General features: G+C 42.1%; 1 protein-coding gene across 2 annotated transcripts in view; it reads left to right on the top strand.

The window, feature by feature from the left end:
- The window catches only part of LOC108899249 (A disintegrin and metalloproteinase with thrombospondin motifs 2), a 126,584-nt gene that overhangs the window by 89,812 nt on the left and 11,960 nt on the right, over window positions 1-24,812 (top strand). For both annotated transcript variants that reach the window (XM_018699598.1, XM_018699603.2), the window contains 9 exons: window positions 7,805-8,010; window positions 17,457-17,540; window positions 19,400-19,556; window positions 20,568-20,673; window positions 20,960-21,103; window positions 21,320-21,452; window positions 23,381-23,494; window positions 23,596-23,741; window positions 24,058-24,233. In XM_018699598.1, coding sequence (XP_018555114.1) covers window positions 7,805-8,010; window positions 17,457-17,540; window positions 19,400-19,556; window positions 20,568-20,673; window positions 20,960-21,103; window positions 21,320-21,452; window positions 23,381-23,494; window positions 23,596-23,741; window positions 24,058-24,233 — 1,266 coding nt within the window. The remainder of the gene's footprint in view (window positions 1-7,804; window positions 8,011-17,456; window positions 17,541-19,399; window positions 19,557-20,567; window positions 20,674-20,959; window positions 21,104-21,319; window positions 21,453-23,380; window positions 23,495-23,595; window positions 23,742-24,057; window positions 24,234-24,812) is intronic.

The following is a 24,812-nucleotide window of genomic DNA, read 5'->3' as shown; positions in this document are numbered from 1 at the left end:
AATGTCAAGAATCCATGAGAGAGAAAACAAAATTTTAACTTCAGTACAAATAACTGTATTGTTTCATCTTTTAAAGGATCTAGGCTTTAGATCCTGGCTGTGATTGTAACCCAAGTTTTAATATTTTGCCCGCTACCTTGAGCTTATAATACTGACCACTGACTAATAATGTGTAGAGTCAAACATTTTCTCTCAAAATTCAAAGCATGGTTAGAACTCAATTCCCAATTCCACCTCTTCTCATTATTATCTCTCCCCTTTCTCACTTCATTGCTTTTTTTTATCTTGTCTCCATCATGTTTCTCCTTCTTCACTTTTATCTTTCTCTTCTCCTGCTCCCCCCTCCCCTCATCTCTTCCTACATCGCCTCCTCCGCTCCATCCATCCCCACAGTGCTCAGGTTGACAGATGTTTGGCTGGCTGGCCTGTCATAATAACTGTGGAGCTGAATGTCTCAGGTGGCTGGCGTTGGCTGCTCTTTGAGTACTTCACAGCCAGGACAGGACAGGACAGGACATTGCCTGGGGCTATGGGTGAAGGAAGGAGAAATGAGGATAGGAGCAGGGAGGACATGAGAAAACGAGGAGCAGAAACAAGAGTTTCAATATTAGTTAATTTCATAATGCCTTTTTACCCAAGTTCTCATTACAGTAGATACATCTCAGTAAAAGACTGGCGAAAACGTTGATCTCACAGCCAAATCAGTAACACCTTTGTCAAACTGTAGCGTGATGAGCCAGTTAGTGCTATGACAATGCAAATATGAAAATATGTATGGAAGTAGAAAACCTGCAGCTAAAACTTAAATTTACTTTTTGGGTAATTTAATTGATGTGTGGCTAACTTTACATACAACCCAGAGAACAGGTGTCCATCCATCCACACACACACACACACACACACACACACACACACACACACACACACACACATATATGAGAAAGGAAAGAAAAAAGAAATATGCTGATATACGTTCAAGATGAATATTTCCTCTTTTATTTTGATGAAAACATAATCCAGGCTGAATTATATTTCTTACAAAACATCTTTGCGAATGCATGTTAGTTATATGTGAACATAATTTTCAGGAGACTGGTTGTTTTATTAGAGGAGAGGATGAGGTGACAGAAATAGAGAGGGGACAGGCAAAGAGGGGTTGCAGAGTTGGGGAGAGAGGTGGCAAGGGGGCCACAAACCCTTCAAGCCAGCAGGAGGCTGTCTCTGCTTAGATTTATAGATACTCTGTAAACTGGACCTTGCACCTCACTGTCAGCCTCTCTCTCTTCATCTTCCTCTTGATGCATACACTGTTTCCCAGTAAGATTGATCTGTAGCCGTACAGGTTTTTCTTAAAGAAGACATACGGGCAGTGGAGCTTGATAAGACAGTAATAAGAGATGTAGATGAATTTGTCTTGTCTGCAAATGCTGTCATCTACATACCGGTGCTGCTATGTGTTTATCTTAGCTGCCCTGTCATGGCTGGAGATGTTTTCCTACTTTTTGATTTCATAACAGACCTTTATAAATGTCTGGCTTTCTGAGGCTGATATAGACAGACACAGGGAAGGACAGGCAGACGGGCACTCAGACAGGTCAGTTTCAGACTGGATGAGACCTGCAGTAAGCCCTATATCAGCCTGGCTTAGCTGTCTTATTGGACACTAAGGCTCTCCAGTTTACATCGAGCTCTGTAGATCCAACCACAGAGCGAAGAGAGAGAGCGAGAGTTTGGGGACATGATTGATCTTTGCCAACAATATTGCCTCCGTGGATGGCAATGATTGGATTACCATGTTTTGAGATGTGTTTGCAATGTTTACATGGGCTCTTCTTCTCGCTGTAATTATTGATGCTACAAGAGGCTTTCACCGGGCTCCTTGCAGCTTGTGACAAATATCACCACTTAATTTAGGCTTATTTGTGACAACATGTACAATCATGAGTGTGAATTCTGCCCATTTCAAACCTCAGTAGAGCTTATTTCATTTGATGGCTTTGCATTATGAATGTGTAGGTAACTCTGCATACATATAGACTTTATGAACAAGTGGCTCGGCTCAACTAATGAAACCATGGTATACAGCAGGACGCTGGGGGAATCGGTGTGCACCACAGCACCTCCCCAGCAGCCAACAGCCTTGTGTGTCTCTGACAGACAGACAGTTATGTAAGAGGGGAGAGCTAAAGGTTGCCTTGTCTCCTGAACTACCAGAAATCCACCCAGACACACCGAGCAGCGGTGAGGATAGGCGGCCCTCTTGCCTGCTGATTATAAAGGCTGCTTCATGCAATATTAAAAATGGTCCTCTACTCAGGGAGCACAGATATGTAGATATAATACATCAGCCTAAATATTATGGATCTTTGAGCAAACTCACAACCAAGGCTCGACCACTGAAAATATCTCATCAGCATTATAGAAATCACTGTTAAAAATAAACAGCCCTAACCTAAAGCGGTTATTAATAAATGGGCAAAGTTCACTGCTTGATGTATGAATAATTATTATGGTCTTCAGGGAGCTGTCCATGTAAAATTAGATTACTGATTGCCAACCTAAATAATTAACAGCAGTATGATTATGGGAAGCGTAGTTCACTGTGTGTTCCACACTAAGTAGCCTTTACAGCAGTCATATGGCAGCTTAGAAATAATGAGCATTCAGCATGGTAACATTGTGTGGGACGGCGTGGCATGTTGCTACCTGCCCAGATGCTAGCAACAGCATTAACAGTCCTCTGTCCGAACCACTCATCACCTTGACAACCCATAAAGCTGTCACCTGGGGGACAAAATGTCCATGCCCTGAGCTATGAGACCAAGATGTGTCTGTAAGTAAATTAGTTCACACGTGTGTGGATAACTGTGCCTTCCTGTGGACAGACAGCCTTGAACTCAGATAAGCACTAATGAGTTCAGCATTTCCCCTCCTACCTGCTGCCACTCATAAGTTAGCATTGTGTTAAAAAAATAACCAAAATACACAATAACTCTACAGATTTTAATCACTCCTGAGGGATGACTGTGTGTGTGTGTGTAGGCAGAAACCCTCAAAGTCACTTGAGTATGCTATTCATTTTCAAGTGATTAATGTAATATTTATATCACCAGTTCTTATTTTTTTCACTTTAAGAAACGAAACTCCTCACATCTCTAAAATCAATACAACAAATATGTAATCAAATTTAATCATCATTCTTAAAAGCACTTTTTCCTCTAAAGCTCCTTTTACCAAATAAGTACATGGTAGAGCACTGTGGTCACATAATCTTGTGTAATTTAGCAGCCCTAAAATGCTTATTATAAGACTCTACTATATTTACTTTAAAGTCGTGCAAGACTTTACCATAAACAGTGTGGGTGAAGCTGGGGAACCCTTGGACACACTCTAAGCGAAAAGCCAACTGCCACAGAAAGCGGTGACACGCAATAATCTTTGACATATGGGAATAACGCCACACACTTTTATACAATCTCTCCCAGAAGAAATTCATTGTGTTGCACTTGTTTGCACATGCAAAAAAGCAACAGAAACAGTTATGTAACAAATGGAAAAAAAAAGAGCAAGACAAAAAGTTCAAAACCCTTTTCACCTCTGCACAGCTGGCCAATCACTGTGTGTGGTTTACAGAAATTGTTAGGTGCAGCCCTCCAAATTCCAACATCGGCAAAGTGTCAGGGAGAGGGGGGGTTTCGGGCAGTTCTACCATTCGACAAGAACTTCTGTTGGAGGATACTGGCACCTAAACGCTAATCAATCAAGACCATTCTCAGTAATGGTCCTCTAACTGCCTCTGGCGACTTTAATAGAGCTTGTTTATCGTCTACGTCGGCTATTTTGTTTCTTTTAAAAGTCGATTGGGCGTTGCTGTAAAAAGATGCATTGCCAGCCAACCAGTCTTGTTAAATAAAAGTATTGTCATCATGTGGTCGTGTGTGAGTGAGTAAGAGAGTGTGTATATTTACAATATGATAATGTGTAATTCACTGTTTTAATTACTCTATATGTAAATAATAATGTTAACGGAGCTCTGTGTTATACTTGGTAGTTATTATGTTATGTTGTTGATCCATGAGCCATACATAACATGCAATCTGATCCACATAAACACACACACATACTCTCTCGTGGTCTGGCCAGAGTGACCATCATAAGGTCAAAGCCAGTAGAAAAGTAGAACTCCTGAATGCGGAGCAGAGCGATGTGCCACACCTGACTGTCAAACAGTCACCTTAAACCAAAGACCGCTGCTCTGTAGTAAAATGTGGCTTGACCTGAATTATCATCACCACTCTCTCTCTCTCTTGTTGTGGCTTTTAGTCTCCCCTTACTTTCTCGACCCCCCAATCCCTCTTCCCCCACCTCATATTCAGCGGGGTAACCAGACATTCTTGACATTTTGCAAAGGTTGAAAGACAAAGAACCTTTGTCTCATAATAAGGCCGCGCTCCATACCCCACCTGAATGAGAATACTAGGGGAGAGAGAATGATGTGTGGTGAGGAGGACTGCATGTAGTGTGGGGTGTTTGTGTGCGATGGTGGAGGTGGAGAAGGGAGGTGTGTACATAGGGATACAGATGGGAGTATGAAAATGTAAATGAGGATTGAGGATGAGTGGGTAGGACCAGAAAAGGAAAGGAAAGCTGCAGGTGGGAAGAGACATGAAGAGTTGCGTGTGTGTGTGTATGTGTGCAGGTAAGATCTGCGGGAGGATAAGGTTTCGGACTGTAAATGATGCTCCTTGGAGAAGGAAAAAGTGGAACATTGTTATGATCAATCCCCTGTCTGTAAGTTGAGAGTGATAACAGTTTGGTTACAGAGGCTAATGTAAGCTATTGCTGTGAGAAACGCGGCAGCGCACCCTGATGCTTCGCCCTGCAGTCACACAGACAGCCTCGGATGCTCTACAAGAGAGCGATATTCTCCGTCACTGCAGGAGCTTGAAGCGGAACTCACAACACCCAAGGTCCTTCTGGTCTCTTCTCATCTCTCTCTCTCATCCATCACACCCCTCAGCTCTACCTCTCACCTCCCTCAGTCTCTCTTGCACCTTATTCCTCCACAGTTTTCTCTGAAAAACTTGCTCCAAAACAGCTGAAGCGAGAGAAAAATAGTGTTTTAGCAAGTGTAAGCAAGGACAGAGGTGCAATGACATGGAGAGGCTTAAATAGTTAGAGCTCAAAACCTGGTCAAGCACCTTCCAACCTTTGGTTTAGTCACCTCTTGTTTCCCACTCTGCTTGTGTCACTTTGAGTTATCTCTACTTTATTCCTTCCACTTACTATACAGCTGTGGCCCCCTGTTATGCAATGTCCCCACATTGTCGCATTCGCAGTTTTCAAGGCACTGCAATTTTGCGAAGGCGCAGTTAAAAGTGAGAACACAATACTGTTTTTCTGTGTTTTGTCTCAACATTACATAAGCAAAAGGTAAAAATATCTGGACCTGTCTTTAAAAGCAGATGGTGTGGTTATGACATCAGGCTCGTTAAAGGCAGCTATAACTAGGAAGAGCCAAGGGTTGTTGTGAAGTACACATCCTTATATCGGGCTTCCTCTGCTAACAAGAAGAAGAAATGTTCAGTGTGTGTGTGAGAGAGAGAGAGAGAGAGAGAGAGAGAAGCTATGAAAACAGAACAAAAGTATGTGCTGCAAAAATCTTTAAATTCTCCTCTCATAGTCTCTTGTCTTTCGCTATATTAGTCTCTGTCTTTGCCCCCCGCCTCCTGTTTCTCTCTCTTTCTGTGTGGGTACTCTGTCACTCACTGGAATGTGGGCAGATATGGGATCATATTCAGACTTCCAGATTCATTCTGCTAGCGACTCAGGAGCCAATATTAGCCACGCGGTCGTTGTTTTACCCATGAGCCCGTTGCCTTGGAAACGTTGCATAAGAGGGAGTGGGAAAGCGGGATGCCCCTTGCTGATTGGGAGACAAGGTGGCAGATCGCTCTTTCTCTCCCCTTGTCTTCCCTGTATCTTCCTCCTGCATCTTGTTCTTTTCCCTCCACTCAACACTTGTTCTAACTGTATGTGTCAAAACACTGGCACTCCAACTGTCCCATCATGCCACGTGTTGAATCAACTCAGCGCCCAGCACCTCTGCAGTCAAAAACAGCATATCTATTACAGTTAGTCGGCCCTGCACCCAAGCTTCAACTAAATTAAAGATCCTGTTGGAACAGTGATTTATAGCCCAATTGAAAATGTTTGTCCACCACAGCGCTCACGCACAAGCACCTGCGTACGCACGCTTGTACACACACCGCTCCATGAACTGTGTTGTGTATCATCCTTGGCTGTGGGAGGCCTTGGCTGGAGTCAGAGAGTATAGTGCTTTGTCGAATCCACCGAGACCACATGTTCAAGACTGCATGACTTGGCCTTCCATGGCTTCCATACAAGCAAGGCCATGCTGTGTCTACATACCAGGAGGATGAGAGAGAAGGAGAGAGAGGGAGAGAGAGGGATGATGAAGGAAGGATGTCCTTGGCTCTGGAGACAGGACAATTTATCTTCTGTATCCTCACTCACTGCAACTCTTTGCCTGGTTTAAAAAAAAAAAAAAGTAAAAAAGAGACAGGATCAGACCAGACACCTAAAACTTAACATGGTCATTTAGGAGCCAGGACTGCAGTCTATCCAAAACTGTAACACTCTGACATACCTGTGCAGGTAAAACCAGAGAAATAATTAGTGATCTTAACAAATCAGGGCTTCTGTAGGTTGCACACTTTCTGACGGAATAACCTCGAACTGAGTTTCTTGTGTAATTTGCATTTTTTCCAGCATGTAGCAAGCCAAGAAAAGAGCAGGGTGGGCAGCCCCTGTGTGAGGGAGCTGTCTTAATCCATGTGTTTAGCAAGCACCATCTGCTGCTTTTATTCAGATGGGAGCAGAAATATTTGGTTGATTAGGAGAGGATCTGCAAAGGATAGCCGCACCGTTACCACCGGTTACAAGGGACACACATGCTCAATTCTGTCAACTGGTGTCTTGGAAAGCAAACACAAGACAGACACACAGACATCAACATGTAAGTGCTCAAACAAGTACACGTGCATTTGTCAATGTGTACGACAATAGTGTTCAAAACTCTGTAACGTGTCAGAGAGAAGCAGACGCTCGCCAGCTGATGCAAACACTCTCTGACAGATGAACAAGGACTTGCTGTACAGTGAGGTAAAAGCAGAGAAACAGGACAATACACAACAATATGACCTACATCTGGTAAATGTCAAAGCATACTTAAAGCAGCTATAAACACATATTTATAATAACAATGTATCTAATGACAATGTGTAATATGAGAGGCACCCTCCTACTGTAGTGCTGAACCTTAATGCAGGTTAATAGAGTTTCAGCACATTGTTTACCTATCTGGCCCACAACTTAACTCTTTTGGTTGTCTCTCACCACTCTTATAGTGTCATTTTCCACCACAGCAGAGAAAAAGTTCTAACCCACGGTACACTACTTTCTCAGTAGAGTTAGAAACTAGCTGGTGAACATAGTAGAGCATTTAGCAGCTAAAGAGTCAGATACATTCTTCAGGAGGTGGTACAGACCAAAAACAGAGCTACTTACATAGAATTAGTTGGATGCTGTTTAATGAGATTGATACATCAGTATCTCACTCAGTTATTCATTCCAAATAAAAAAGGTGGGAGTCGACTTTGTTTTCCTCCCTTCATCCCTGCAATGTTGATATTTGTATAAAAGTGTATGTTTGAGTTTAAAGCTTCAGATCTTGTCTAATTGCATGTTTATCTCAAAACCTGTGTGTTTTCTCCAACCCTAGGTGCTGATCTTGGTGGTCTGATGGACCTGGAGTCTCTGTACCGCGGTGTGGAGCAGAGTATCAACCACACACGAGCGGGGCGAACGCGTCGACAGAGCCTGGACAGGGCCTACAACATCGAGGTGCTGCTGGGCGTCGATGACTCGGTGGTCCAGTTTCACGGGAAGGAGCATGTCCAAAAATACCTGCTCACACTCATGAACATCGTAAGTGTCAGTGGCCTATATGCACTAATGCAGACACACAGACAGAGGAGCAGATGAGTGTATGTCAAATAAATGCATGATTGAATTAGGCACTTGTCAGGTAAATGGGCAACATTTGAGGTATCACATCAACATATGGTAATGTACAGACCTCATACACAGGTTCCCAAATGCCCGAAAGTGACATTTGTTAAATTATTAAATGGGAAAACTTCCATTTGAGTTGAATGGAAATTAAGTCACAGAGAGGTCAAAGAAAGAGGGTAAAAGACACACACACACACACACACACACACACACAAACACACACACCCCAATTGAATGAGGATTCAATTCCCTTCCTACATGTTCTCATCCAGCAATCAGCCGCGGGTAATCCTTTCTTCTCTATCTGAATATGATGAGATTTCATTTGTGTGAGTGTGTGTGTGTGTGTTAGATGAGCCCCGTGCTCTGAAGGGGCTCCTACATATCGTTTCATCAAGCTTTGTGTCATGTCATCATTCACTGTGAGTGTGTTTTTGTGTGTGTGTGTGTGTGAGAGAGAGAGAGAGAGAGAGAGAGAGAGAGAGAGAGAGAGATGCAGAAACAGCAGGCAGTATGCTCCAGGCCACAACAACACTTTCCCAAACACTCACACTCCCAGGTGTTTTTACGTGTGTATGTGTGTGTATGTGTGTGTGTGTGTGTGTACATGTGATTGTGTGTTGGCGTGACACTGAACACACTGCAGACTTTAATCTTTGTAAATTAAACCTGTGGTGAGAGTGCTGTTTGCACGCATTCATACACGCGCGCGCTTGCTCGCATGTGTGTGTGCACATCTGTTTGTGTGCATGCTCCTGTTTGCTTTTGCTCGTATTGCGACCACACTGCGCAAGCAACCAATCTCTGACTGTTAAGCAGGTGCAAGCATACAGCAACAAATCCTACCACACCTCTTTGTCTCAGCTCAGCACTTGAGAAAGAACAAGAGCCGCTGTGCTCTCTGCCTCCCCTTTTAGATATTTGTTAGACAATATAGGAGGAGAGGGAATACGCAGCCCTGTCGCAGCCCCCCTCTAATCTGTGGGGAAGAGATGGAGAGACAGAGGGAGAAGGGAGTATTTTAAACAGCGCATTCGGAATAAATTACTGACAGCCAGATAAACAGAAATAAATAAATAAGGGCTGCCTCCCACGCATGGCATCTGGGCGACTTTCTTCTTGAAAGTTTGCTTTGCTCACTTCAGGATGGGTGTGCTCTCTCTCCCTCTCTCTCCCTCTCCCTCTGTCTCTGTTTTATTTCTTTCCCTCTCTGTCTTTCTCTCACCCTCCCAGTCGCTCAGCAGCACTGACTCGCTCTGCACTGAGCTTTTTGAGATTGTTACTCCTCCCTGACTGGGGTAGTTTATGGCAACAAATCCTTCAACAATGGTTCAAAAAAAAAAAAAAAAAACTTTCTAAGTATAATGTGAGTGCTAACACAAGTTTATGAGGAGACTCACAAGGTAAATTTAGGATAAGGAGAGTGATTTTAGAAGATTTATTTACCACAGGTGCCCTCTAAAGGCATTCATACGTAGGACAGGTTTTTGAGTTATTGTAACAGTGTGCCTGCTGAACCACACAGAAACACAGAAATACTTTTCTTCTCTGTATTGCCCTTTTCTTTTCCTTTCCTTTTTCAGTTTAAAAGTACAACTTTTAATAGAGAGGAGTGCTCTACTAATTTAACTTTAATGGTGTAATAAAGTTTTATATGATGATGTCTATATGGTTTTTACAATTTGTATTTTACATAAGCCCAAGAAAATAAGGGCACTGTTTTGAGACTGTAAAACCGTCAAATTTATGTCATGATGTCTCCTCTCTGCTCCTCTGCCACTCTTGTTTTTTTTCCTGCCTTCCCCTGTTCTTCTCTGTGCAAATTCTTCCCCCTAGTTCTCTCCCTCTCCTTACTCCCAGGCTGAGTTGAGTGTATCTGATCTCTGCCTTTTTGTGTGCATATTTACAATCTTGGCACACCTGAAATAAAGTGTGAAGTGATCCTGTGTCTTTTGTGACAGCAGCTGTTACACTGTTGTACACTTTGAAGAGGATAAATAAAGCACTTGTGTTTCAGTGCAGAGAGTCATTGTGACAATATATGTATTGATTCTCATAGTTTATTTTCTCATCTTCTTCTCATCTGTTGTGTTTTTGTAATTGCTCTCTGCATCTTCCTCCTATATCTCTGTCTCTGAATGACAGCTGAAGTGAGCTAAGGGTCAAAGTGGACAATGTGGTCTCGTGTGTGTGTGCGTGCACGCGTATGCGTATGTGTGTTGGGGGATAGTGAGCAGCACTGCTGTCTGCAGGACATCAAAGCGCTCCCACAGAAAACCACTAAATCCTGTCTGTGAAGTTCAACAGGAGTGTCAAAGTGTGTGTGTGTGTGTGTGTGTGTGTGTGTGGTGTGTGTGTGTGTGGTGTGTGTGTGTGTGTGTGTGTGTGTGTTAAATGTGTGTATTGGTAATTCTGCTTCCCACTCCTTTCCCATGTGTTTACCTCCTTTCCTCATGTTGTCTTCTTGTTCAATTGCATCAATGGACTAAGAATGGGTCTGACCATGTAACACTTCACAAACTATCAGTGGATGAGAATGTTCATGTAAATACATGCAAAAATATACAAGTAAAGATGCACATTGTAAAACAAAAAGAACTGCATCCACAGAGGCAGAGTAAATGTCAAAAACCCAGTTATGTCTTGATGGAACTGCTACAGGTGAAATGAATGACAATTGATGGACCAAACATGCGTAACAAAAAAAAAAAAAAAAAAAAAAAAAAGCCAGACCCTTTTCCAGCCTCTCTTCCTTTTTCTCTCTCTCATTCAACAAAAATCATAAAAAGAGGATTTCATTTGAGACTATTTTTATGACTGAAGAGATATTAAAGAATCTGGGGAGACTGATGGATTAAGGGCAAAATTGGACAACTTTCACTGTTGAAGAGAAGCTTCATAATTATGACATGATGAAGACTAAAACTGGGAACACTTCCTCCTTATTTATACCAAACCACCATCACTCCTGATGAGCAGAATCCTGACTGACCTCATAACATAAGAGATCAACTTAAACTCACTCAAGTCTTTTTTTGCCTTTCATTTATTTTAACAAAGCATGTCACTGTGACAGGACACTGCTGCTTGCATTGTTTCCTAATAACAATCAGGGTTGGTTTTTCTCAAACCTCAACCAAAAGATTTTGTTTTTTTAACTTTGTCAAACTTGATGCACAGTGGTGGCAGATCAGAAAACTCCCATATTAATGATGTTTGTCAAGGTCACAGCTGTAGAAGAGGCTGACAAAAGCTGTCATGCAGTCGACATGGGCGTCAGATCAGCAAACATTTAACATCATTTTGTCATTTCGTTTGGAGAAATGGTTGCCTGAACCCTGACTTTAACAGCTGCTTTCTTTATTTGGTAAATACAGTACTATTTGAATACTGTTCTTGATAATATTAATTACTGAAGTGCCTATATCATATTACATAAACAAAAGGACTATCTCTGCTAATTAACTTATTACAGAGTACTAGTGTGTACTCTACGTGTTGTGTTGTGATCTTAATTTGCAAATTTCCCCAATGTGGGACTAATAAAGGATTATCTTATCTTATCTTAATTCGTGTTGCTCCATATACTTTTACCACATGCTCTGTTGCAAAAAGAAATTTCATTTTTTCACATGGAAAATCATCATTAGAAGTTGTATGTGGGTTTCCACACACATTTTACGCCTGTTTATAAAAACACAGTGTTGTATCAACAGTGTTATAAAGCTGCTGTGTGCCAAATACCAAGTAGATACTTTTGTGTGGTAACCTTCCTGTGGCAACCATCATGGTGATAGATTTAGTAGCCAATGGTGATCTGTCTGTCTACCTGTCTGTCTCACCCATTAATGGAGACCTTTAGAGAGGTGCTGCATAGTGTTAATCACATTCTCAATGGATATGAATAGCCACTGTTGATGAGAGAAGTGTGTGTGCTTTTGGGATGTGCTCGTGCATTTGTCTGTGTGTGTGTGTGTGTGTGTGTGTGTGTGTGTGTGTGTGTGTGTGTGTGTGTGTGTGTGTGTGTGTGTGTGCGCGCGCAGGTTTAATTTTAATGATGCATATTGGTTTAGTGAGGTGTATTTTGTCTGCACCTTTATGCCTCTAGTGTGTGATAAGCATCATTTCTGTAAGAGCTGTCTGGTGTGCATAGTGCAGATCTTGTCTTTACCAAAGCTCCTGGAGGCAGAGAAAAGTCATATTAATAAGTGGAAGGAAAAGCTGGGAAAGTAGAGGTAGTCCAGGTAATAATAGACACCTTGTTAGCTGTAAGTGTCACAGATATGTAAGGAGCACTGTCAGACTGAGAGCTCAAATTCTGGGTCTCAGTTTTTTTCTAATATTCCCATGTGTGTTGACAAAAAGATGTAGAAAAGCTGTCCAAAGTCTTCTAATTTATGTAGCACTCCAGCCAAATCTTCTTTGATGACTCAGTTCTGTCTCATCAGAAGCTCAAAGTGTTTTAATGCATATTTTCCAAATTTTTCCTGTCAAATTTTCATTGCCTATTAAATTAAACCCACTCTCAACGATGAGCTGATTAAAACACATGAGCTCAGTGTATGAAGCACTGAGAAAATATTGATATTATTACACACTTAGCTTGAGTGTATTTTAAGCCTTTGTGAGCTTATTACCACTATGTATCGCTAGTCCCAGTAAGAGCCGAATCCAGACAGAAATAGAAGGATTCTTTTCTTATCTGTCCTTTTAATGTGTAAGGAAAGGTGTCATTGTAATACTAAATGTATGTGTGAACCAGTGGATGAGGTGCCAGCAGCTAATAAAGTGTAGAGTAGAAGTAGCAACCTGTCGCTACACTGTGACAGAACTACTCTCTTGCTCTTGGGTTTCAGTCTCAGTTATCCCTTCCTTTTTTTAAAGCATTTACCCCCTTTTTTCACATCATTTTCACATCTCATGTGCCGTCCTTCCTTTTCATGCAGGTTTTGATTCAGTCTCGAAACACACCGCTGAAATTACTGATCGATGTGACGTTATTCATGTTTTCTGATGCCACAGAAGGTTTATTTCCACACTGTTTGTACACAGGAGTAAAGCAGGCCTCTGTTTTCCAATTATCATGCATGTAAACAAACTAAACTCCCCATTGTTCATTTTAAAATCCAACATTTTAAATATACCTATAATTTCTATGACAATAACTAGTGATGCCTTGAATATCACTCCTTGTACCCCGTATTGCCAGTTTCCTCCTGCCTTCCTGCTTAATTTCATCTTCCTTCTTGCAGAGTTAAGTGGCAGGACCTGTCTGCATTATTTATCTCATAGTAATGATTTTGTGCCTTGCTGACCTCTAGGCCTGCATTACTTACTACACAGACAGACTGACACACACGCACACACACACACACACAGGCACAGAGCTGGACAAATCTAGGTTAACCTGGATACCTGTAGCCTGGGTGGTAAGTAATGACACCTGGCGTCGCCCTAGTGTGTGTGTGTGTGTTTGTGTGTTGGGTGTGTACATGTGTACGCATGGGTAAGGACAACACTGAATATGTGGGTGTGTTTGGGTTTATGAATTTTTGTGGCATATCTGTCTTCAAACATCTGTGTGTGAAGTGTCCAACTGTATGGAAGTGTTGAAGTGTATGAAGACACATAAAGCTAAATCTGGGACTGAGAGGACTCTTTGCCACCTCTGTGCATGCGTGTGCATGCGTGTGTGTCTCATTAGAGTGGAACTTGTGGTTTCGAGGTCATCTGGAAGTCAACTGCTCCTAATTGGCCTAACAGTTGTCAAGGAAACGGGCTGGATCAGGCCAAGTGTGAGCTGACCCACCCAAGTGTCCATGTCATCTCAGACAAACAAACACGTTCAGACACACACACACACACAGATACATTGTGTGTCACTTCCTCTCATATACCTCAGCCTGCCAAGATAACGAGGGAGTGAGACAAATGTTACCAAATGAGAGACAGAAATACCAGTAGGTAGCCAGATAGACAGGCAAGATGAAAACTGCAGACACACACACACACACACACAACCTCCCTCTCTCTCTCTCTCTCAATCTCTCTCCCTCTCTCTCACACTCACACACATAATCTCAGACAGGGTTAAACTGAGAAGACAACAGAACCCTCTGTCTTTGTTTGGTGGTTGCCTAGCAACTATGTGTCTTTTTTAATGTGTGAAAGGAGCATCCAAAACATGGAACTGAAGGTCGCTGGAAGAAAACTTTTCCCTGTCCTCTTCTGTGTCCCACACACTAAAACTTTTCCCAACTCCTCTTCCACTTGTCATTTTAGGAACTGAAGCAAAATATCAAATATTAAAAGTTAGCCAGTCCAAGAATACATTTTATCATCATGATTTGCTACCCGTATACATGGTCTATATTGCATTCAATGTCTGAAGGTAAATCACTACATTAATTCATTTGTAATCACTTTTACTAGTTACTTGGGTATTTACTTACTTTACTTTATATTTAGGTTCTGTGACATTTCAGAGAAAAATATTGTACCTTTTTCTCCACTACATTCATCTGACACCAATATTATTAGTTACTTTGCAGATTAGGATTTTATATGCAGAACATATATTAATAAAATGTGATTTATTGTTATAGATTAAACAACACAACGGTGTATGACAAACTGCAACAGTAAAATTTGACTTGTTTCATTTCCTACATCATGAGTATTTTACTTTAGATACAGATATATAGACACCTATATTTATATATATATAGACACAAATATTTTAAGTACATTGAATGCAGGACTTTAACACATAGTTCAGTATTCTACTTTTCCTTTTTCCTTAAGTAAACAACCTGAATACCTCTTCCACAGGTGAGAGGTATTCAGTGTCTCTTCTTTTTTCTTTTTTTTTTTCAAGAAAGTTCCTATATATAAAATAGTGCATAGGGAACATGTTTCAGTAGTGAAGTAGTCCTATAGGAATCACACAATTACAGTTTATTGTAATTGTATGATTCCTGACTGGACACACAGAGATGTGGATGCTGACCAGGCAGGGAGGGTTTAACAAAAGACACATTATGTGTGCATTGGTTGTGACCATTTATTTCTTAATGTATCTCTTTTGAGTTCCCTGACTCTACCAAAACTCTTTTAATACAGATGTGTTGACTTATGATCACAACTTTGAATATTACTCTCTCCTTTCTCTCACATAATAGTCTGTTCCATTCCCAGCTGAAGGTCAAAAAGTCCCAGTTAGTGTCACAGACTAATTACAGTCTCCATTATTTCTAGTGTTCCAGCTCGGAAAACCATGGATGTCCGCAAAATGTGACTTTCCTTACATAAAATGTTGCTTCCACTAAAGCTGCTGATGTTATTTTAATGATATTTGGATACATTAGCAACTTAGCTTAGAATGCTGGCAGTTGTAAACATAATATTTCAGAAGGTTAATCAGTATATCAGATGTTCCTAATAACACAAAGGCAATGCAATGCTGCAAATCAAACATGACTTTATTTTGTGGTTTCTGAATGTGACGTAAAGCTGTTAAACCTTTATGCTGCAGCCATGTTTATATGTTGATGTAATCAAATACATTTATTCCAGACGGTTTGTGGTTAACAAATGAGGATATTGACTTGAAGGACTGCTCAGTTGTTCCTAATAGGATGCTGGAAATTCCAACTTTACACCACGTATGGAAAAGAGCATTAGGTTACTCTAAACCTTTCTCCACAGCTCCATGCTACATTTGTTTCCTAAGAATGCCTCGTTTCCACTGCCTCCCAAGCTCTCTCTCTTTTCTCACTTTGCCTCTGTGCTCCTTCTCTCCTCTCCGCCTCTTGTCTCTTCCCCTCTGCCTCGCTGTCTCTATTCATAGCATTCCTTAACTCTCTCTCATACCTTTCTCTCACTGGATGTGTCTGCAGTTTTGTTCCTCATCCCTGTACCTCTATGACTGTGTGTGTGTGTGTGTGTGTGTGTGTGTGTGCGCGTGTGTGTGCGCGCACACATGTGTACAGTATGTGTGTCTCTTTCTCCGCAGTGTGTCCATCAGCCATCTCATTATGGCTGTCTGTTTTTACATCCCTTTGCCTCATTAGGCACCGCACACAGCCACTGAGGACAGCAGGCCTCAACTCCCGCGCCAATTTACCTCTCCCTCTCTCTCTCTTGCTTTGTGTCTGCACATGCGCGTGTGTGTGTGTGTGTGTGTGTGTCTGTGTGTGTGTGTGTGTGTGTGTGTGTGTTTCACCAGTATAATGCTCTTTGCATCTCCCTTGTCACACATTACCTTGTTTCCTTGCATTAGGTTCTTTCTTTCCTTTGCATCTTCCTTCCCTCATCTCGGTGGGAGTCCCTTGTCCTCTCCTTACCCTCCTTGTTTTTGGTTCTCCTCTGTCCACTGTTTATCAGTGTGTTGGTGGTTGCAAACTTTAGTTACATTCTTGCTCGGTCTTTATTGTTTTTCTATTTGATAACAGGATTATAATTTGGTACATTGATTTATTCCTGGTTGATAAGTTATATAAGAAGGCTTTGTACATCAGTTAATAGCCATTTACCTAACAACATTTGGGCCTCCAGGTTTTGAAAAAATCTCATAGATTGGTGTTTATTTTCCTCCAACATGCCACTTGTTTAATCTTTTTTTAGCTAGCTCTTTAACTAAGTGAGAACACCACTGTAATTGACCAGTTATATGGGAAATAATTACAGCATTTTCTTAAAGGAATAGTTGGACATTTTGTGAATTATACCATACCATTTGAGATAGAAGATATCTTCTGTCCATTTAATATGAAGCTGCTGGTAGCAGGTGACTAGCTTATTTTAGCATAGTGACTCCAGGTAGTGTCTGTGTCCAACTACACAACTCATTACATAACTCCCTAAAACATGTCAATTTTACACTTCAGTTTCTGAATGAATAACACAAACCTTGCCTCATATTTGACTGACATATTTTGGTATTAGAAGTGGCATTGATTATCTTGGCAAGGATGAGTAAGCATATTTTCAAAAATGTTAAACTATTCCTTATATTTTATAACATTAACAGCTGCAAACTTGATTAATTTTTTTTTTTTTTTTTTAAACTCTTTGTTTATGACTTACTAAGATTTATAACTGCATACCAAGTGGCTTATTAGAAAGTGAAGAAGCACCTAATGAGTATTAATTAATAGATCAGCATCATCACTACCTTGAAACTCAAAAGTTCTTCTTAATGGTTTATAACTGATGTATAAAGTATTGTATAAGTATGTATAAGTATTAATAAAGCCATTACTTACAACCACTTCATCTGTTTGTTTGTTTGTTTGTTTGTTTTTTTCCTGCTACTGATATTTATGTTCCTTCTCGTCTTTCTTTCCACGTGACTCCAGGTAAATGAGATCTACCATGACCAGTCTTTGGGAGCAAAGATCAATGTGGTTCTGGTGCGGATTATCATGCTGGGCTATGGCAAGGTAAGACATTACAAGGTGCAAGTTCCTGGAAAGTGCATGCCTTGCCTGCCTTGTCTCTCTATTGGCACCATCTTTGATACCAGGATTTTGCTCCAATTGCTTCAAGTACCTACAGTAAGCACAGCCAAGTCGTACACACACTCATAAACAAACTCACAGACACACACACACACACTCATCAGCACGCACTGATGCCTCGGAGCCTGTTATTCCAGTGGACTGAGCAAAAGAGGAACTAAAAGCATGCAGCGTCCCAGGGGAGTGTTTTCAAGTCGCACGCCTTCACAGTTCAGCACCAAAGCACACAGAAACTCTGCCCGTTATGCAATCAGCCTTCCTCCCAGTAGGCTGCAGCACAGAATCATGGGAAGTCCAGGCAAAGATAAACAATCAATGATAGCCCTCCCTCATTCATAAACAGAGAGACCGGACGATGGGGGTAGCATCCTTTTCTTCTTGACTGTAACTCTATCTGCCTGTCTGTGCTTAAGAGAGGAAGAGAGAAAGAGTGGGAGAGAGGGAAAAAGAGAGATAAAGGTAGAGATGGCAGGAATGGAGGAGGGCAGGGATTACCCCACAGGATGACACAAATGATTTTATTGCTGGATAGGTGCTCTGTGATACACTTATGCTGCTGTAGCCTTATCTCTTCCTCTCCTCTCTACATGTCTACAGTCCCAGTGGAGCCCAGGAACACACACTCCCACACACACACACACACACACACACACACACACACACACACACACACACACACACACACACACACACACACACACACACACACACACACACTCCTACATTGGTCATTCTGGGCCAGACCCTGTGCAGCTTCAGCCAAAGCTCCGGCTGTCCATCATCCCCAATTACCGTGGCAACAGAGCTGCACCCAGACAGCCTGCAGATTGGCTATGTGACCCTGAATGCAGGCGCACCCACACACCCACACTTAACTTCTCACACACGCACGCACACACCAATACAGCATGTACACACCATATACACACCATCGCAAAAACACATTTTTAAAGATCATAAAAACACACTGAAACACACACTCAAGCACCTGATGAACATGAGAAAGCACACACGCGTGTACAGTGCACTCCGTCCAGGGTTGCATGTGTGCTGAGAGCAGACTTCACAATTCATCATGTGTGCAGAGCCAGGCCATATGTCTTTGCTGCAACGCACTCACACTACACACACACTCTGCTGTTTGATTCAGCTGTGCATTGTGCATGTGTGAAAACAGTGAGGAAACATATAAAGCAAGGCTAAAAAAAAGGAGGCAGTGAAAGAGAGATATGGAAGGACTTGTACAGAGGAGCAGGGCATGGGGAGATCCTAATGAGGAGGAGCATGAGAGGTGAAGGTGAATGGAAGGAATTGCTGGCATCCGGGTGTTTGTGTGGGTGTCGGTATTATGCATTTTATCAAAAGTAAATATTCTGTAATTGGACATGTCTTTGACCATTAGTGCATAGCTCATTAATGGGCAGCTCTGTTTTCAGTTTCATGTTCATTATTGAAATCATCAGGAAAGTGAGCACTGTAGATCTCTTGGAGTGTGTGTGTGTGTGTGTGTGTGTGTGGTGTGTGTGTGTGTGTGTGTGTGTGTGTGTGTGTGTGTGTGTGTGTGTGTGTGTATGGGAGTGTTGTACACCTCAGCAATTCACAAGATGTGCTGACAATATGTAACATTGTGACACTGCCCTCTACAGGGTTGAATAAAATGTTGTTGTACCAGAACTTAAACAAGAAGCAGGTATAGTTTCCTGTTTTTATATAATCTTTACACCATCTTCTCTTTGTCCCTCTCTGTGTGTGTGTGTGTGTGTGTGTGTCTTTCTTTCCAGTCCATGAGTCTGATTGAACTGGGGAACCCATCTCAGAGTCTGGAGAATGTGTGTCGTTGGGCCTTCCTGCAGCAGAAGCAGGACACAGGGGACGCCGAGTATCATGACCACGCCATCTTCCTCACACGACAGGAATTTGGTCCCACGGGCATGCAGGGTAATAAAGGACATGTACACAAATTAAAGCCTTCATAACCCCTTCTGTTTAACGTATAGTACATACATTCAAGCTGCATGCTGAACCTCTTGAGGACCTAAAACTCATAAGTACACATAGAAAACTCCCATCTTCCTTCCTTTGCCTTATACAGCTGCATAGCGCACTGTGGGTTTGGTGGTTGGTGGTTTTCTGTGCAGCAGAGTGCAGACTAACAGGCAGGCCCAGGGGAGAGGCCTCTAAAGGCAGTGGCCTAGCTATCCAGAAGCCCTTCAGCTGCCCTTGGGCTCAGCCTTCAGCAGCAGAAAATCAATAGACAGAGCAGGGCCAGCCACAGCTCCACAATTAAAGGCAGTACGGGACAGACAAGCACACAGGGAGTTGGAGATTGGCATATGTGGGGGCGGAAGGCAAGGGTTTAGGGTTAGGATTAGACACACACAAACATGCATTTGTCCTTTTGTGTGTGTGACTGACTCCTGCACTCTTGTGTATGTGTGTGTGTGCATTATACATATGTAAATATTTACTGTAGATAGGTAAGTCTCAGATTTAGGGTGATTTTATACAATAATAATTTACTCAAATTGATGTTACTCAAGTATTATTCAGGTCAATTAAGAAAATACATACAGACTGTGTGATCGGACAATATGAACATAATATTTATGTAATTGATTGACTGAAAATTTTGGAACCATTTATATCTGTGTTAATCAGTCATAATCAGTCATCTTGAAAAGGGGGCAAGTAATTAGAGAGAGTTTTCCTTTCTGTGTATGTTTGTTAGATGTTTTGAAGTTTGTTAGTGTATTGTTATTAGTGTACATTTTGTGCAAAATATTAAAATAAAAAAAATAATAATTTAAAAAATGACCTTTGTCTGGCCAAGCAAATTAGTTGTCTGTTATATTGAGCATTGCAAAGGTTCTTTCACTCCCTAAAGGTTTCAGTAAAATATAATGAAAAGTCTCCAGATTTTTAAAAATGTCTCTTCTGTCGGTTGCCTAGGTTACGCTCCAGTGACAGGCATGTGCCATCCGGTGAGGAGCTGCACTTTGAACCATGAGGACGGTTTCTCCTCTGCCTTTGTGGTGGCACACGAGACCGGACACGTGTAAGTGCAACGCCGTAATGATGTCTTCAGGCTTGCTTACATGGTGCAGCAGAAGACAACAAAGCAGTCACTTAAAGGACTCTATTGATTTATTACAGTTTTGGTCAATTGGTCACATCAGCCAGTGTCTGATGAGAGAGCTGCCACTGCCTCCCTCCTTTATTGCTTGCTCTCCTTCTCCTCCCACACGCTCCCAATCTGTCTCCACTGGTTCGTCTCTTTTCCCTTCACTTCTCTCCTCCGTCTCTCCCTCTGTCTCTCTCTCTCTCGCTCTCTCTCTGTGCAGGCTGGGGATGGAGCACGACGGCCAGGGGAACCGCTGTGGAGATGAGGTGCACATGGGCAGCATCATGGCTCCGCTGGTGCAAGCTGCCTTCCACCGCTTTCACTGGTCTAGATGTAGCATGCAAGAGTTGGGACGTTACCTTCAGTGAGATTCACACACACACACTCACACATATTTTGTGGCAATAATCAGTGTTTTAGATGTTATTAATCCTGATTCGATTTGATTTGGTTTGATTTATAGCTCGTAATAATTATTGTTAGTTGCAGTGCTAATTCTAGAACTGAATAATGACTTAAATGGAAGAAGTGGAATAAAATGAATGAAATCTCATCAAATTTTTTTCACCTGTTCTTGCAGTTCCTATGACTGTCTCCGTGACGACCCCTTTGACCACAACTGGCCCTCGCTGCCTCAGCTCCCTGGTTTGCACTACTCCATGAATGAGCAGTGTCGCTTTGACTTCGGTGTGGGCTACACGATGTGCACAGCGGTAAGAGATCCCCATAGTCTGACTTTACTGAAGTAGCTATAGGTTATACTAACACTTTACTAACTCTACTAATATTGTGAGGGACATATGCACTTCCATGAGAGTTGTCACCAACCTTTTCAAGGAAGCCTCATTTTACCTACCGAGGTGATGCAGTCTTTCAGAGTTGGGGTAGACCCACTTTGAACACAGTCAGTTCAAATCTGTGTTTCTTTTGAGAGAGCATCATTCTGAGTTGAAATTTTTAGGATAGATACATTTTGAGCTCTAAAATTTTCCCATAGTGAACTGAACAAAGCACCGACATCTATCTCTGATCTACACTGTAATGAAATGAGAGTCACACATACACAGCTATTCACATTCTTCTGATGTCCTCTGCTTTCCTCTCCCTGGCCACTGGTGGGATTGACATCTTGATTAAAAGCAGGTAATTGGTTTTGATAGCTATTTCTTTTTTCTGTTATTAATGTTAGTTATAATAAATACTATTTATTTGAACACTACACTTGCCTTGATACCACAGTGCCTTTACATGAGCCCATCACAAACAGTATTTTTTGTAAACACAAAACGCCACACAGCTTCACCCAGCTGGAGCACCTTGCCAGGCATCTTACCTCCCCCTCCCCATCACCCACACCCGCTCTATGACTGTGAAGCCACTGTGGCACGCTGTTGGGAAGCTGTTGCTTGATTGACAAAGGGCTTGTTCAGGGGCTTTGCACACATTGCTAGATTACCCTCTATTCTCTTGTCAAACCCATTCCCCTCAGCTACAAAAGGCGGGCCAGTCAGGAACGCAGGTAAGGTAACCCCACCTCCCGGAAGACATGTGGCCCGTCATTTGTTTTCTCAGATTTTCTTTTTCTATTTGTCCTCTGAAGTTGTAATTGTTTGTAATGTTGCTCCTTACTTTTCTTTTTTACTGTACTTTGTTTCTCTGTTCTACCCATCGTCATATTCTGGATGTTAGTCTGCAGGATTCTAAAATGCTCACATTTCCAGAGAAAGTGGCTTTAAAATCCCTAAAAACACTCTACTGGTTCTCTGGTTCAGTGGCTATGGTGCATTTCAGCAGTTGAACCGCACCATACCCCGACTCTTTTCCTGCAAATCTGTGTTAAATCACTGCAGCACTGTCAGGAAAAGCCTCATTATATTGGCACGCTCGTGACTATAAACGAGTGGAAAAGGTTGGAAAGATGTCTTTCCCATCCAAGAGGGAAAGGGCTGAGCCAGAACAGAGGCTGTTTTTCCATGTTTCACTTCAGCTTTTAGGATCCTCCAGTCTGATGTCATTGGTGATTACCTACCACAGTCTAGCCATTGATTGTGACTCACCCTCTGACCTGCTCCTCGGGGGTCATGGTGGACAGGGAAATCTGTGAAATGGAGGGAGGAGGGCACGGCCCCTCAGACACTGGACCGAAGGTTACTGTGATGGTATCCTCATCAATGGTTCATTTCAGACAATGAGGAGAATTTGGTCCTTGATCTGTGTCTAGGGGCATTTTAGAGGTCACTGAGACCTCACCTTTTGGCCTTTTAACCTTTTGCCCTCTGCCCTCTGACCTCCCTTGTGACCTAATTAAACCACGGGCTGTCTCATTCTGAGAGTCTTGTCTCTCTCTTTCATCCTTTGGTTTAGTTTGCATGAATGGCTGTGTGTTTCTCAGTGGAGCGTAGTGTACAGTGAAGTGACACAGTACAGGATCTGTGGTGTTGTTGTTGGGTATAATACTGTTGTGGTTATTATTGTTGTGATATCTCTCTTCTCATCTCTTTAATTTCCTATTTTCAGTGTTTAGTCTCATTCCAGCTGTCATGATGGTTGATTTGTATTACTGAAGGTCAGTCTGTTACCCAGTGTGTGTGCTGTATGTCAGGGCTTTTGATTGTAAGGAGTCTCTCTTTGTGCCCCGCAGTATCGCACATTTGACCCATGTAAGCAGCTGTGGTGTAGCCACCCAGATAATCCCTTCTTCTGCAAGACCAAGAAAGGACCGCCCATTGATGGCACCATGTGTGGGAATGGGAAGGTATTTGTACACTACTACACTTTAACATACATCACGTTTGAGAAGGATCATTTGACAGCCTCATGAAACCATGACTGTCTTTTGTTCTTGGCCTATTCCAGCATTGCTTTAAAGGTCACTGTATCTGGTTGACCCCTGACATCATAAAGCAAGATGGAAACTGGGGTTCGTGGAGTGAGTTTGGCCAGTGCTCCCGCACTTGTGGTGGAGGAGTACAGTTTCGCACACGTGACTGTGACAATCCAAGGTATGAAAGTCTGTGTAAAAAAGTGGCATTGTAAGTTTTCAGTCGGTGCTTCATTTTGTAAAATTCAGCTGAAGCCCTAAACATTTATTTAGCAGGTGTACTTCAATATGAATATTTGATAGTCAACCTTTGCTCTTGATACTGATAATTCTAGAGATGCATTTTGCTTCATTAACATAAATTACAATCATGTGTGTTATTGTCTTAGATGTGTAATTTCTAGATCAGGTTTTTCAAATAAAAGCCAGTAAATTATGAAGTAAAACATAAAACACATTTAGATGGATAAAAATTGCCCATCCTGCCGTCTTCTCAGACCAGCCAACGGGGGCCGTACCTGCGTGGGGGCGACTTACCAGTTCCAGATGTGCAACACCAACGAATGCGAGGATATCTACAGTGACATGCGAGAAGAGCAATGCCACGCTTGGGACCCTCGCTTCGAACTCCACAGCAACAAGCACCACTGGCTGCCTTATGAACACCCAGACCGTGAGTATACACCCACAGATGGGGGGTGGGGGGGTCACCAACCTGAGAATAGAAAACCCTAAATGACGATACACTGTTGTATGAATAAAAGCCAAGAAGAGGAAACAAACACATAATTCTTGGATGCGGTTGGGTTTTAGAGGGTTTTATATATAGGTTGTGTTCTCTTATGGTCACTGACATCTGGCTGTCCTACTGAGTCTGAGTACAGCTTTGAGGTATGTCTACGCCCTCCCATAAAAACACACCATGTCTTTGAAAACCTCTTTAAAAACAATTTCTTTTGAACTTGGTGTCTTCTCTTTCCCCACCCATTTGCTTATTTCATTTGAACCTCACTAACCCCCTCTTCCTCCACCTTTTCCTCCATGCTGTCCAACTGCTATCAGTTGACAAACCCAGTAGGATCCCATCCTAAAGTTCTCCACTTAATATCCAAAAACCTTTTTACATTATTGAGAAGTGTGAGGATGTGTGTGTGTGTGTGTGTGTGTGTGCGTGTGTGCGTGTGCGTGCAGTTGTCAGACCTACTCTGTCTCTAAGTGGAGGTGTCACTGCCTTCCCGATATGTATTAAATT

This window comes from Lates calcarifer, linkage group LG8 (genome assembly GCF_001640805.2).
Source record: "Lates calcarifer isolate ASB-BC8 linkage group LG8, TLL_Latcal_v3, whole genome shotgun sequence".
Lineage (NCBI taxonomy): Eukaryota > Metazoa > Chordata > Actinopteri > Centropomidae > Lates > Lates calcarifer.
The sequence above is the reverse complement of the archived record's forward strand: the minus strand, read 5'-3'. Positions and strand labels throughout refer to the sequence as shown.